General features: G+C 24.2%; 1 protein-coding gene across 1 annotated transcript in view; it reads left to right on the top strand.

The window, feature by feature from the left end:
• LOC109600478 (retinal guanylyl cyclase 2) overlaps positions 1 to 16,716 on the top strand; it is a 176,264-nt gene that overhangs the window by 144,501 nt on the left and 15,047 nt on the right. Inside the window, exons 12-14 of the mRNA XM_049966423.1 lie at positions 4,629 to 4,893; positions 12,429 to 12,621; positions 12,678 to 12,855. Coding sequence (XP_049822380.1) covers positions 4,629 to 4,893; positions 12,429 to 12,621; positions 12,678 to 12,855 — 636 coding nt within the window. The remainder of the gene's footprint in view (positions 1 to 4,628; positions 4,894 to 12,428; positions 12,622 to 12,677; positions 12,856 to 16,716) is intronic.

Genomic DNA, 16,716 nt, shown 5'->3' with positions numbered 1-16,716 from the left:
TCTTTGAAATGTTATATCGTGTTTTTTGGGGGGAAGGAAATGAAATAATTGGAGAGATTTGTATTTTTTATGGTTTATTTTGTGGCACGCAATACTTTCTTGATTATGAAATTAATAAAACCGAAATTTTCTTTTGTTTTCGTTTCCATTTTGGTTTAATTAGAACAAAGGGAATTCATAAAATCTCTTTTAACGAAATGAGTTTACATTAAAAAAAAAAAGATTCCTTCGGCAGAAAGGAAGGAGATTTTCCATTTTATATTTAATTAACATAAAACACATCAATGGATAAAGTTTATTGTTGCACTATCATCTGTTCATCTATTAATATATCTAAAAGAACGCAAAACTATTAATATATCTAAATGAAGAAGGCTATTTCTGGGTAAGGGAAGATTTCTATTTCAGATTTAATTAATTTGAAAGTTGATAAAATATCTGCTGAGCTGCTGTGTAAAGTAAAAAGAACTTTCCAACTTAGATTTAATTAATTTGAAAGAACTTAGAAAAGCACCTTATAGTATAAAGAGTTTGGTATTCCAGTGTCATGTATTCAAAACTAATAATATATCTAAACAAAGTTGATAGAGTTTATAATAAAAAGAAAAAGTTTTAGTAGAAAGAAGTGTAAGGAAGACATTTCTCTTTCAGATTTAATTCATTTTAAAGTATTATAGTGTTTAGTATTCTAGTGTCATAGTCTCAAAGTTAGTAATAAATTTAAAACAAGAAAATAGAAAGACATTTCTGTCTAGTTGAAAGAGTTAAGTGTTTCACTGTCATTGTTTCGTGGGTAAAACAACTTCTAGTAGAAAAAGTATTCCACTGTCTTGTATTCAAAATTATTAATACATCTAAAAGAAGAAAGCTACTTCTAGATAAAGGAAGGAAGACATTTTTAGTTTATGTATAATTAATTTGAAAGAAGTTAGTAAAATATCTTTTAGTATAAAAAGTTTAGATTTCCACTGTCTAAAAGAAGAAAGTTGCTGCTGTGTAAAGGAACGAACCTTCCACTAGAAAAAGTATTCCACTGTTTTGTATTCAAAAATATTATTATATCTAAATGAAGAAAACTACTTATATAAATAATTTAAAAGAAAAATACCTTATAGTAGAAAAAGTTTAGAGTTACACTGTCATATTTTCAAAATTATTAATAAATCTACAAGAAGAAAGTTGCTGCTGTGTAGAAGAACACTGACATTTGAAGGAAGTGGGTAAAACACCTTCTAGAAGGAAAAGTATTCCACTGTTTTGTATTCAAAATTATTAATACATCTAAAAGAAGAAAGCTACTTCTGGATAAAGTAAGGAAGACATTTTTATTTTATATATAAATAATTTGAAAGAAGTTAGTAAAATACACTTTAGTAGAAAAAGTTTAGAGTTTCACTGTCATATTTTCAAAATTATTAATAAATCTAAAAGAAGAAAGTTGATGCTGTGTAAAAGAACAATGACATTTCTATTTTATATTTAATTAATTTGACGGAAGTGGGTAAAACACCTTCTAGTAGAAAGAATATTTTACTGTCTTGTATTCAAAATTATTACTAGATCTAAAAGAAGAAAGCTACTTCTGGATAAAGGAAGGAAGACTTTTTTATTTTATATGTAAATAATTTGAAAGAAGTTAGTAAAATACACTTTAGTAGAAAAAGTTAGAGTTCCACTGTCATATTTTCAAAATTATGAATAAATCTAAAAAAACAAAGTTGCTGCTGTGTAAAGGAACGAAGACATTTCTATTTTATATTTAATTAATTTGAAGGAAGTGGGTAATACACCTTCTAGAAGAAAATGTATTCCACTGTCTTGTATTCAAAATTATTAATACATCTAAAAGCAGAAAGCTACTTCTGGATAAAGGAAGGAAGACATTTTTATTTTATATATAAATAATTTGAAAGAAGTTAGTAAAATACACTTTAGTAGAAAAAGTTTAGAGTTCCACTGTCATATTTTCAAAATTATTAATAAATCTAAAAGAAGAAAGTTGCTGCTGTCTAAAAAAACGAAGACTATTTTATATTTAGCTAATTTGAAGAAAGTGGGTAAGACACCTTCTAGAATAAAAAGTATTCCACTGTCTTGTATTCAAAATTATTAATACATCTAAAAGAAGAAAGCTACTTCTGGATAAAGGAAGGAAAACATTTTTTTTTTCATATATAAATAATTTGAAAGAAGTTAATAAAATACACTTTAGTAGAAAAAGTTTAGAGTTCCACTGTCATATTTTCAAAATTATTAATAAATCTAAAAGAAGAAAGTTGCTGCTGTGTAAAGAAATGAAGGCATTTCTATTTTATATTTAATTAATTTGAAGGAAGTGGTTAAAACACCTTCTAGTTGAAAGAATATTCCACTGCCTTGTATTCAAAATTATTACTACATCTAAAAGAAGAAAGCTACTTCTGGATAAAGGAAGGAAGACACTTTTATTTTATATATAAATAATTTGAAAGAAGTTAATAAATTACACTTTAGTAGAAAAAGTTTAGAGTTCCACTGTCATATTTTCAAAATTATTAATAAATCTAAAAGAAGAAAGTTGCTGATGTCTAAAGGAACGAAGACATTTCTATTTTATATTTAATTAATTTGAAGGAAGTGGATAAGACACATTCTAGATGAAAAAGTATTCCACTGTCTTGTATTAAAAATTATTAATACATCTAAAAGAAGAAAGCTACTTCTGGATAAAGGAAGGAAGACATTTTTATTTCATATATAAATAATTTGAAAGAAGTTAATAAAATACACTTTAGTAGAAAAAGTTTAGAGTTCCACTGTCATATTTTCAAAATTATTAATAAATCTAAAAGAAGAAAGTTGCTGCTGTCTAAAGGAACGAACACATTTCTATTTTATATTTAATTAATTTGAAGGAAGTGGTTAAAACACCTTCTAGTTGAAAGAATATTCCACTGCCTTGTATTCAAAATTATTACTACATCTAAAAGAAGAAAGCTACTTCTGGATAAAGGAAGGAAGACACTTTTATTTTATATATAAATAATTTGAAAGAAGTTAATAAATTACACTTTAGTAGAAAAAGTTTAGAGTTCCACTGTCATATTTTCAAAATTATTAATAAATCTAAAAGAAGAAAGTTGCTGATGTCTAAAGGAACGAAGACATTTCTATTTTATATTTAATTAATTTGAAGGAAGTGGGTAAGACACATTCTAGATGAAAAAGTATTCCACTGTCTTGTATTCAAAATTATTAATACATCTAAAAGAAGAAAGCTATTTCTGGATAAAGGAAGGAAGACATTTTTATTTTATATGTAAATAATTTGAAAGAAGTTAGTAAAATATACTTTAGTAGAAAAAGTTTAGAGTTCCACTGTCATATTTTCAAAATTATTAATAAATCTAAAAGAAGAAAGTTGCTGATGTCTAAAGGAACGAAGACATTTCTATTTTATATTTAATTAATTTGAAGGAAGTGGGTAAGACACATTCTAGATGAAAAAGTATTCCACTGTCTTGTATTAAAAATTATTAATACATCTAAAAAAAGAAAGCTACTTCTGGATAAAGGAAGGAAGACATTTTTATTTCATATATAAATAATTTGAAAGAAGTTAATAAAATACACTTTAGTAGAAAAAGTTTAGAGTTCCACTGTCATATTTTCAAAATTATTAATAAATCTAAAAGAAGAAAGTTGCTGCTGTCTAAAGGAACGAAGACATTTCTATTTTATATTTAACTAATTTGAAGGAAGTGGGTAAGACACCTTCTAATTGAAAGAATATTCCACTGCCTTGTATTCAAAATTATTAATACATCTAAAAGAAGAAAGCTTCTTCTGGATAAAGGAGGGAAGACATTTTTATTTTATATATAAATAATTTGAAAGAAGTTAGCAAAATACACTTTAGTAGAAAAAGTTTAGAGTTCCACTGTCATATTTTCAAAATTATTAGTAAATCTAAAAGAAGAAAGTTGCTGCTGTCTAAAGGAACGAAGACATTTCTATTTTATGTTTAATTAATTTGACGGAAGTGGGTAAAACACCTTCCAGTAGAAAAAGTATTCCACTGTCTTGTATTCAAAATTATTAATACATTTAAAAGAAGAAAGCAACTTCTGGATAAAGGAAGGAAGACATTTTTATTTTATATATAAATAATTTGAAAGAAGTTAGTAAATATCTTTTGGTAAAAAGAGGAAAACTACTTCTAGGTAAAGAAACCAAATCATTTCTATTTCAAATCTAATTAATTTGAAATAAATTAAGAAAAAACCTTGTTATATAAAAATCTATCATGTATTCAAAATTATTATTATATCTAAAAGTTTCACTGTCAATAAAAATTAGATAATTAAAAAAGAAGGTTAATTGGGTGTATAAGAAATTTTAAATTTAATTATTACCATTCTAGTCCACATTTTAAAAGTTATGTTTACAATAATTTTATTCACAGAACGAAGCAAGATATAATTAAACAAGATTTGACTATGTCTGTGAAACAATTCTAAAGAGTCTTTCCATTAGGAGTCACGATGTGGAACATCCAAAGATAAATTCCTTTCAATTCCAAACCGTTTCTTTTACAGATCCTTAAATAAAAATAACCCAATATAAAATCAGGAACTTTACGATTTCAGTTACGTTGCGGAAAAGTTGAAGCTTGGAATGCCGGTGGATCCGGAGCAGTTCGAGGAAGTGACGATTTACTTCAGCGATATTGTCGGCTTCACAACCATATCAGCCCATTCGACCCCGTTCCAAGTGGTCGATCTACTCAACGATCTCTACACGTGCTTCGATGCCACCATCAACGCTTACAACGTCTACAAAGTGGAGACCATCGGCGACGCTTACATGGTCGTCGGCGGTTTGCCCGTACGAATACCGGATCACGCCGAACAAGTAACTATTAGCAATTTTTAATTGGATGCATGAATCTTGAACCCCAATTAATTAAACAAACATCCCCCCGGGAGAATGGCGACTTACAGCCAATTAGTCGTTAATGTAACTTGCCAATAACTTGTTATTTGTGCAGCTTGTAAAGTTGGCGATACAGAAGTTTCGGTGCACGAGAACAGGGCTTTAATTATCGTGCAGTGAACGCTTATAACCCAATATATGGAGTTAAGGGTTGCAATTGCAACATCCACCTACTTTGCCATTGTGACGACGTAAAGTTTCACGAGAAAACATTGGATCTGTATAACTTTATTAAATATAAAGAACGTCGACGTCGTTCTACTGAAGCGCACAATTACTTCCCCAATGGCACTTTAAAGAGTGTCTCTAATATTTCGCCGTTCTGTTTTATTAAGTTACCTCAACTTAATCCCCGACGTACACTGTGGAGAATATGCGAGATGAAAAATAAGCGGTAAATAAAGCTACACTTTCTTTCCTTCTGGTAATCATTTAAATAAATAACTAACAATAAGTTACTTGTTTTTAACTTCTTGTCTTGTCTATTAAATTTTCTTAATAATATTTAATTAAACAATGAATTTATAAAATATATCAATTAAACACAACATTAATGAAATGTTCATCTAAATTAAATGAACTTAAATTATTAATCCTAAATTAAAATAAATTAAAAATTGATTTTTTTATTCAATTTATAACATATTTGCAAAAATTAGTTATAATTTATATTTCAACTATTATTAATATTAAAAATAATAATATGGTCCTTTTGATTTATTTGAAATTTAATTTTAATTAATATTTTTAACTATAGCCAATATTTTTCCTATTTGACTATTGATATTTTTCAATTATTTTAATTAAAATTTACTAAAATGAATTAAATTACTAAATTACTAAAGTGAATTAAACTATTTATTACAAATAAACAAAATCATTTTTATAACTTAATAGTATTTAATTCAAGATTGAAGTTTTTCAATTTCAATTAATTTCCTTATTTTAAATTAATATTAATATTGGTAGTATTGAAAATATTTACCGGATATTTCTATATACTTCTAATTATGCTAGTTTGAAATGTCTCTTTTTATAGTTTTCATTGTGACAGTAATAAATACAGTAATAAATATTTTTTGATAATTTTGTTATTTGAAAATCAAGTTTTAAAAATACTTTTTAGTATTAAAAATAGTTTTCTTATCTGACAGTTAAAAATTACTTGATCTTTATATGTATTTTATTGAAATACACAAAATTTTATATCTGAACTTAATTGAAATGAAGTATTTGTTTCAACTAAATTTTATTTTGTAATTTAGTAGATAATTATTTTATAATAGAGTTTTTAGGAAAACAATATAAATTATTATTATTTCTTTATACTTTTTAATTCAAAATATTTTTTAGACGCGTTTATACAAATTTGTTTAAATATATAAATAATTTTAAAAATTCACCTAAATATGGACTAATTTTTGTCTTTAGTTGAAATTAACGATAAATTTATAACAATTAAAATATTTTATAAATTATTATAAGTTATATAAGTAATTATTTAAAATATTTGAATTTGTTTAATAGTTACTAATTATTGGATTTTTGCGCATTCGTCATTTTTGACAACAGTTGTAAAAATGGTGGATGCGAAACAAAAAACTTCATTAAAATATTCAAATGAATTGGGATAAGATATTTGAAAACATAAATTTAATTGCCTTTTAGATGTAGTTGTAATTATGCAATTTGTTTGCGCATTCACGATGTTTAAACATTTATTAAACATCAAAATCATATTTTTTATGGTATTTTAAAGGTTACTTTACTGATTAATTAAAAAAATTTAAATAGTACCTGTAAAAAATGGATCTAATAGTGGATAAAATAAATTACTTTTGATATAATCAGGTCATTCATAGAATTTGTTTAATAGTAACTAATTATTGGATTTGTGCGCATTCGCCATTTTTAACAAAAGTTGTACAAATGGTGGATGCGAAAAAAAACTTCATTAAAATATTCAAATGAATTAGGGTAAGATATTTGAAAACATAAAATTAATTGCCTTTTGGATGTAGTTGTAATTATACAATTTGTTTGCTCATTCACGATGTTTAAACATTTATTAAACATGAAAATCATATTTTTTATGGTATTTTAAAGGTTACTTTACTGATTAATTAAAAAAATTTAAATAATACCTGTAAAAAATGGATCTAATAGTGGATAAAATAAATTACTTTTGATATAATCAACTTATTCTTAGAATTTGTTTAATAGTAACTAATTATTGGATTTGTTGCGCATTCGCCATTTTTAACAACAGTTGTAAAAATGGTGGATGCGAAATAAAAAACTTCATTAAAATATTCAAATGAATTAGGATAAGATATTTAAAAACATAAAATTAATTGCCTTTTGGATGTAGTTGTAATTATACAATTTATTTGCGCATTCACGATGTTTAAACATTTATTAAACATGAAAATCATATTTTTTATGGTATTTTAAAGGTTACTTTACTGATTAATTAAAAAAATTTAAATAGTACCTGTAAAAAATGGATCTAACATTGGATAAAATAAATTACTTTTAATATAACGAACTTATTCTTAGAATTTGTTTAATAGTAACTAATTATTGGATTGATTGCGCATTCGCCATTTTTAACAAATGTTGTAAAAATGGTGGATGCGCAACAAAAAATTTAATTAAAATCAATCAAATGTGTTAGGATAATATATATTAGTTTAAAATTATTTTTTTATTACTATTAATGTGAAAAATGTATTTCTCAAATTAACAAAAATTTACATCAAAATTAAATTGAAATAAATTGTTTATTACGATTAAATTATTTTATAATTATTATTTATTATTATTAATCTATAATACTTATTTTTTTGTTGCTTTAAAATTATTTTTTATTACTTTTTATAAGTGAAAAATGTGTTTCTTGTCTAACAGTTCATACAAATTTTTATTTAAATTAATTTAATATTTTTTGTTTACTCATATAAACAATTTTGAAAAATCACCTAAAAATAAATAGTTTTTTTATGATTTAATAGTAGTTTATTTAAATTATTTATCAGATATTTTTATAAACTGATCATTTTTTGGTTAATTTGAAATTTATTTTGTTTAATTATTTAATTATAAATATATTTTATATCTGAGAATTCATAAAAAAAAAGTATTCCAATTTATTTAAATAAATTTGTTTAACGTGTTATAATAATAATTTTGAAAAATTGTCTAAGAATTTAGAAATTTTTGCCTCCAGTTTATTAATATTATGGATAATTTACATTTGAACTAAACTGAATTATATTATTTGTTTGAAATAAATATTTTTTGGATTTTATATTTTTTTTTTTATTTTTTAATATATAAATTAAATTTTATCTGACAGTTACTTTCATTTATAGAGAATTTTTAAAAATCACTGATTCAATATTTATCTCTGGTTCATTAAAATTAATGAAATTTTATGAACAAAATTTAAATAGAACATATTAATATATTAAAAGCATATATTTAATTATTTATTGCATGTTTTTAAAGAGGGACAGAACCTTTACACCTTGTATTTGCAAATAAAACAAATGTCAATAAAAAAATGCATTCATTACTCAAAACATCAAACAGAAAAGTTAGTTCAATTTCCAACCTGATTGATAAAAATTAATGTCGATTATAAATTCGTATTCATTTGATCGAAAAAATGTGCGGGTGTAAACAACCCGAAAATTCAGTTAATTAAAACAGTTTTCGAATGAAAAATCGATGCGTGTCATATTAATTAATGTTGGGTGTGTTTTCCAATATGACACAATTTAACCCGGTCACATTACCGTCCTTCGATTCCGGTCCGATTGGATTGTGTTGCAAATTTAATACACATTCGATTATTTACGATGCTACTAACGTGTATTTCAATTAAGATTTAATTCAATTTGGCGGGATTGTTAACATTGCATTATGTTGTTTACCAATTAAAGCGATTAATTCAACGGTTGCGTGAGAGGAATTGTAATTTTTTAAAATTAATTAATAAGTACGACTGGATGATGGGTGCTGACGCGGCACTGATTGGAAATAATGTTAATTGAAGTAATAATTTGCAGTTTCCAATTTCGCGAAACGTATTGCGACAAAATTAACGACTAATTTGCATTGATAGTCAATAAAATGAACACACACACCTCCGACAGAATTACGCGTTAGTTGACGTTTATTGAGATACAAACGTTTTACAGTCACGAACGGTGCAGGCAATAATGGCACAAATTAAAATTAAATCCATGCGAATGCATTTTATGATTCATTGATGTGTTATCCGATTTTGTTTAAAAATTTCACTGTTGTAAACTTTTAACTATGATCTGCACCACCGTAAATATTACAACCAATTGTATCAATACATTTTTGCCAATGAGAAACAAGCTTCTTTATAAACGTGGAATAAAACTCCGGGGTGCTGGACATGAGGTCCAGAGTCAGATGATATTTTTTGTCACCAAGAAAATGTTGTAGGGATCGGAATAAATGAAAATTCTCTAATCTATCTATATGGATAACTGCCAAAATTACCTCAGTATTCAAAGAAGATGATAAGTCTAATTATAATAATAACAGACTTATCTCTATATTAAGTAATTTATCTAAAATATTTGAGCTGGTGTTATATTCTGTCATTTATCAGTGTTGAATTTGCTCCTTATCTATACTTCAAAATTGATATTTTTAAAAACCTTTCAGTAATTATATAAATATTTTAATGTAATTTAAATGTTTATTATTTTTCTCTATTAAATATTATAACAAACAATTTATTAAAGTAGTTTATACAATTTAATTGTGGTTACCAAAAAATAAATTATTTGTATTAATAAAAATTATTTATTGTAATGATAAAGATAATTTAAATGAAGCTTTATACAAATTTTAAATTACTATATTTGAAGAAAATGACTTGAATGATTATCTAAACACAAAAAATAATAAATTTAACTTATTTAAATATTTTTCTGCTATTTTCAATTTGTAGATAAATTTTAAATTGGTAAAAATTTATAACTCAAATTTGAAATTTTGACAAATTCATAAATATTTTAATGTAAATATGTTTATTATTTTCCCCTATTAAATATTATAAGAATCTATTAAAATTGTGTGAACAAATCCATTAAGATAAATAAAATAATTGTACTAACAAAAAATATTGCTATGATAAATATAATTTGAACAACTTTTATACAAAATTTAAATTAACATAATTAAGGAGAATGGCGTAATTATTTAATAAATAAAAAAAATTCTGAAAATTTTTTTTATGAATAATTTAGAGATATATTTTAATAATATTTATTTTATATTAAATTGTTTCTCAATTATTAAAAATTAATTATAAAAAAATAATATTTAATGTGTCCAAAGAATCTGTTAAATTTGTGTGAGTAATTTAATAATAAACAAAATAAATGTACTAATAGATAATACAATTATAATGATAAATTAATGTATAACGAAGCTTTATGCAAAATTTACAATGCTAAATCTGAAGTGAATGAATTATATAATTATTTTATAAACAGAAATTTAGAGCATTAATATTTTGTACTTCAATTTCTTTGTGATAAATTTTATATAATAAAATCATATTCAATAAAATATATTATTAAACAATTGATTCTGAAGTGGACACCAGAAATAATAAACTTATTTAAATATTTTTTTGCTATTTTCAATTTGTGGGTAAATTTTAAATTGGAAATAATTTATAACTCAAAATTGAAATTTTGACAAATCTCATAAATATTTTAATGTAAAATATATGTTTATTATTTTCCTCTATTAAATATTATAAAAATCTATTAAAATTGTGTGAACAAACTTTTATACATAATTTAAATTAATATAATTAAGGAGAATGACGTATTTAGTAAATAAAAAAAATCTAAAAATTTTTTTATGAATAATTTAATATATTTAATATATTTATATTATATTATATTGTTCTTCAAATGTCAAAGAATCTGTTAAATTTGTGTGAGCAATTTAATAATACATAAAATAAATGTACTAATGCATCATACTATTATAATAATAAATTAATGTATAACGAAGCTTTTTGCAAAATTTAAAATACTAAATTTGAAGTGAATGAATTATATAATTATTTTATAAACAGAAATTTAGAAGATTAATATTTTGTACTTAAATTTCTTTGTGATAAATTTTAAATCATAAAATCATATTCAATAAAATATATTATTAAACAATTGATTGTGAAGTGGATTTTGTGGTTTATAAAAATTATACCATAGAACACAACATCAGAATTCAATCGTATTAAAAATTTATGCATTCAGGGATTTTCGTTCACCTTTTTTAATTAAACCCATACAAAATGAAATCATATCAATTTATAATTTCCATCGCATAAATGTATACATCAATATTACCTGAAAGAACTGAACTAAAAAAGAGATCAAAGCAAAATGCTCTTAGATAAATTTCAAAAGTTTGGTTTAAGTACTTTCATAATTTACCTCGAAGGCTTTTATAAATTTTAATTTGTGTAAAAATAAAAGTTTCTGAAGTATGTTAAGTCACAAATAACTTTGGTCATTTGAAAAATTAAAAATAAATAAATTTACAACATCGTTAAGTGATTTTATAAAAAACTTATTAAACTTATAGAATTGTTTAATAAATGTAAAAAATTAAATTACGCGTACTATAATTAATATTAAGTAATTATGTTATTTAATAATTACATTTAAATTACATTTAAATTTAATAATTACATTTAAATTTATTTTTTAATTAAGACATAGGACCAATATATAAAATACTTAGGCTTTTTGGCTATGAAGTGCAAAAAGGAAATTGTACGAATTTGCTCCTTATCCATACTTTATTCAAAATCTTGACTAAACTTACATAGAGTGAAACAAATGCTTTAAAACAATATATCACCCCACATCAACACATTAAGCATTGGACCGAATATTCATCACTAACAAACCAAACAACAAAAAACTCAATAACTTTTCTGACAATCTAATAAATACAGTTAAAAATTATGGCTTTATTGCACGTCATAAAATATCATCATGTGACTACACCACACGTTAAAACCAGAAGCTTAAAACATCAGATGGTTCGAAACGATGTAGGATATTATGGCCGGAACGCTTTTATGTCATCAAATTTTACTTGCACGTAATAAAATTTTAAGCGTGGCATTCTTGCCCTTAACACCGGCATCCAGGTACTCGAACGGGAACTTAGCGACGTGCTGCACATACAAAAAAGCCCGGTAATTGAATAAAATCGTCCACACCCCCGTCCCCAGATAAATCTTGGGCTCCTAAGTAGTCGCCATTCGAACGGTGAATTAATTAATGGAAATCATTCCTCGACGATTTGCCCGGCACGGGCCGGGAATAATTGTCGCCCTTTTGTCAAATCAACCGGCACGAAAAACTATTGATTTGCAGGTCGCCACAATGGCCCTGGATCTCCTGCACCAAAGCGGCACGTTCCGGATCCGTCACCTGCCCGGCACCCCGTTGCGTTTGAGGATCGGGTTGCACACCGGACCCTGTTGTGCCGGTGTGGTCGGGCTGACGATGCCGCGGTATTGTCTCTTCGGCGACACCGTGAACACCGCATCGCGGATGGAATCAACAGGTTTGTGGGTCTGGCACGGGCACGTCGTGCTTGGTGTAACGGGTTGATTGTTAAAGGGGCCGCATGGAGGATACACATGTCGGAAGCGACGAAGGCGTATCTGGAGCACGCCGGTGGATATCACATCGAGTCCAGGGGACCGACCGAGATTAAGGGCAAAGGGATGATGGTTACTTATTGGTTGCTGGGGAAGGATGGATTTGATAAGGAGTTGCCGGTGCCGCCGTCGATTGAGTGAGTAGCCTTTGAATGTCGTTTTGGTTCATTTCAATGTTGTTTTAGGCTCTAAAATGTATAAATTATGTATTACGGTTGGAGAATGTATACACATCTTCTCAGAGTGAAAATGCTTTATAAATAATTTAGAGATGTCTTTAAAGTAATAAATTTCAATTAGAGGGGAACCACATAAGGGTTTATAATAGGTTTATGTACTTTACCTCAGTCTTATAAATTTTAAATTACGTAAAATACTGATGCCTAAAATAGTTTGTGATGGTTAAATTGTTTAATGTTTATTAAAAATTAATTGAAAAAAATGTAAAATTTTGTTGTCCTGAAAATAAACTGAAATTTTAAAAAATCTGTATGACGCTAGTACTTAAAATAGTTTGCGATGATTTTTTTAAATTATCTGTTATTTATTAAAAATGAATTGAAAAAAATTGTAAAATTTTGTTCTGCCTTGAAAATTTAACTTGTTTGTAAAATTAACTTAAAATTCAAGAAATTTTGAAAAATCTTTTAGTAATTATATAAATATTAAATTAGTTTTCTTTATTAAATATTATAACAAAGAATCTATTAAAATGTTGTAAATTACCATAAATAAAAAATTATATTAATAAAAAATATTTATCTTAGTGATAAATATAACTTAAATGAAGCTTTATAAAAAATTTAAATTTACTATATCTGAGAAGAATGATTTGAATAATTACTTAATAACTATAAATATTAAATTTTTTTGAAAGACTTCTTTGGAAATAATATAAAGTAATAAATATGAATTAGGAACGAAGTTCGACAGCAAAGTATTTTCAAAATTTGTATCAGTCTTTCATAAATTTTAAATTATACGCAGATATTAATGCTTAAAATAATTTGTGGTTACAAATTCATTCATTAAAAGAAAATAAATTTACAATTAATTATTTATTATTAATTATTACAAATTAATTAAAAAACTATACGAAACTATGATCAGTTTATAACACACAACTACATTTTTAAAAAGTTTTGTACTTCTTTAAATTTGTAGGCAAATTTTAAATTGGTAAAAATTTATCATTTAAAATTTGAAATTTTGATAAATCATTCAGTAATCATGTAAATATTTTAATATAAATTAAATCTATATTATTTTTGTCTATTAAATATTATAACAATGAATTTATTAAAGTTGTGTAAACAATTAATACATTTAACAAAGCTTTATATAAATTTTAAATTACTATATTTGAAGAGAGTGATTTAAAAATTATTTAATAACCAGAAATAATAAATTTTTCTGAGAAACTTGTTTATAAATAATACAGGAATATCTTTTAAAGTAATAAATATAAATTAGGAACAATGTTCGACAGCAGAGTTTTTGCTAAATTGAAATATTTTCATAAATTATCTCAGTCTTATAAATTTTAAATTGTACACAGATTTTTAATTATTTGCTAATTATTACAAATTAATTTAAAAAAATTTACGTACTTTTGTTCAACCTCTAATTAAAATTTAAATTTCATAATATAAATTTTTCTGAAAAACTAAATGATACAGGAAAATCTTTTATAAATTTTAAGCTGTGCTTAAAATAATTTGTGGTCATTTCGATCATTAAAATAAGTTTCTTTTTTCAATTCTTTGTTAATTATTACAAATTAATTAAAAAAAATATACGGAATTATGTTCAGCCTCTAATTAAAATTTAACTTTTTTAAAAAGTTTTGTACAGCTCTTAATTTGTGAGAAAATTTTAAATTAGTAAAAATTTATTATTCAAAATTAAAATTTTGAAAAATCTTTCAGTGATTATATAAATATTCTAATATAAATTAAATGTTTATTATTTTTCTCTATTAAATATTATAACAAACAATTTATTAAAGTAGTGTATATAATTTAATTATGGTTACCAAAAAATAAATTAATTGTACTAAGAAAAATTATTATTGTAATTATATATATAATTTAAATGAGGCTTTATACAAATTTTAAATTACTATATTTGAAGAGAATGATTTGAATAATTATTTAAACACCAGAAATAATAAATTTACCTTATTTAAATATTTTTCTGCTATTTTCAATTTGTGAGTAAATTTTAAATTGGTAAAAATTTATAACTCAAAATTGAAATTTTGACAAATCTCATAAATATTTTAATGTAAATTATATATTTATTATTTTGCTCTATTAAATGTTATAAGAATCTATTAAAATTGTGTGAACAAATTTATTAAGATAAATAAAATAATTGTACTAACAAAAAAATATTGCTATGATAAATATAATTTGAACAACTTTTATACAAAATTTAAATTAATTTAGTTAAGGAGAAAGACATAATTATTTAATAAATAAAAAAAAATCTAAATTTTTTTATGAATAATTTAGAGATTATTTTATTTTAAATTGTTCCTCAATTATTAAAAATTAATTATAAAAAAATAATATTTAATATGTCAAATCTGTTAAATTTGTGTGAGTAATTTAATAATAAATAAAATAAATGTACTAATGCGTAATTCTATTATAATGATAAATTAATGTATAACGAACCTTTATGCAAAATTTAAAATACTAAATTTGAGGTGAATGAATTATATAATTATTTTATAAACAGAAATTTGGTGCATTAATATTTTGTACTTCAATTTCTTTGTGTTAAATTTTAAATAATAAAATCATATTCAATAAAATATATTATTAAACAATTGATTGTGAAGTGGATTTTGTAGTTTATAAAAATTATACCTTAGAACATTTATACCATCGGTTAAAATTCAACAGAATTCAATCGAGTTTCGTATTAAAAATTTATGCATTCAGGGATTTTCGTTCACCTTTTTTAATTAAACCCATACAAAATGAAATCACATCTAAAAATCACAACTAAAAAAAAAGTTCAAAGCAAAATGCACTTAGATAAATTTCAAAAGTTTGGTTTAAGTACTTTCATAATTTACCTCGAAGGCTTTTATAAATTTTAATTTGTGTAAAAATAAAAGTTTTTGAAGTATGTTAAGTCACAAATAACTTTGGTCATTTGGAAAATTAAAAATAAATAAATTTACAACATCGTTAGGTGATTTTATAAAAAACTTATTAAACTTCTGTTTCTTCTTCTTTCTGTTTAATAAAAGTAAAAAATTAAATTACGTGTACTATAATTAAAATTAAATAATTATGTTATTTAGTAATTAAATTTAAATTTACATTTAAAACCAAAAGTCCATTTGATAAAATATTTCGTGATTTGTAAAAATTTTGTAAAAGAACATTTTAAATAATTTATCCCACCGTTTAAAATTCAGCTGAATTCCGCCGAGTTTCTCATCAAACATTTACGCAGTCAACGATTTTCGTTGGTTTTTTTCAATTAAAAACATTCACAGTGAAATCATATCAATTTATAATTTCTGTCGGTTAAATTTATACATCAATATTACCCAAAAGCACTGAAAATTAAACGAATTAAAAAAAAAAGATCAAAGCTAAATGCACTTAGAGGTCAAAATTCAAAAGTTGAATGTCAAAAAGCTATTTAAGTAGTCGACAACAGAAGCTTTGTTCGCAACAAGAGCACTTAAAAATTCCTGTTCTGTATTGTTCCCGTTCTCTATTCCACGATTATTACTCTTGTTGCATTTATGGTTAATAACTTTATAATTAAAATTCACCGTTTTTACTGAAGGTCGCGTACACAAAGGAAAAGTTTTCGTTGTAACTGACGGACTGACTACTAATTAACAAGCCACGATTATTCAAAATATAATTAACCGAAACAAATATTACGTTTTATACTGCACACGAAAATTATTTTGCGGGATATAATTGAATTACCGATCGGTTGGGAAAAAAAACGTTTCCCCACAT

This window comes from Aethina tumida, chromosome 4 (assembly GCF_024364675.1).
Source record: "Aethina tumida isolate Nest 87 chromosome 4, icAetTumi1.1, whole genome shotgun sequence".
Lineage (NCBI taxonomy): Eukaryota > Metazoa > Arthropoda > Insecta > Coleoptera > Nitidulidae > Aethina > Aethina tumida.
Note: the sequence above shows the minus strand (reverse complement) of the source record. Positions and strands in the feature narration are given on the sequence as shown.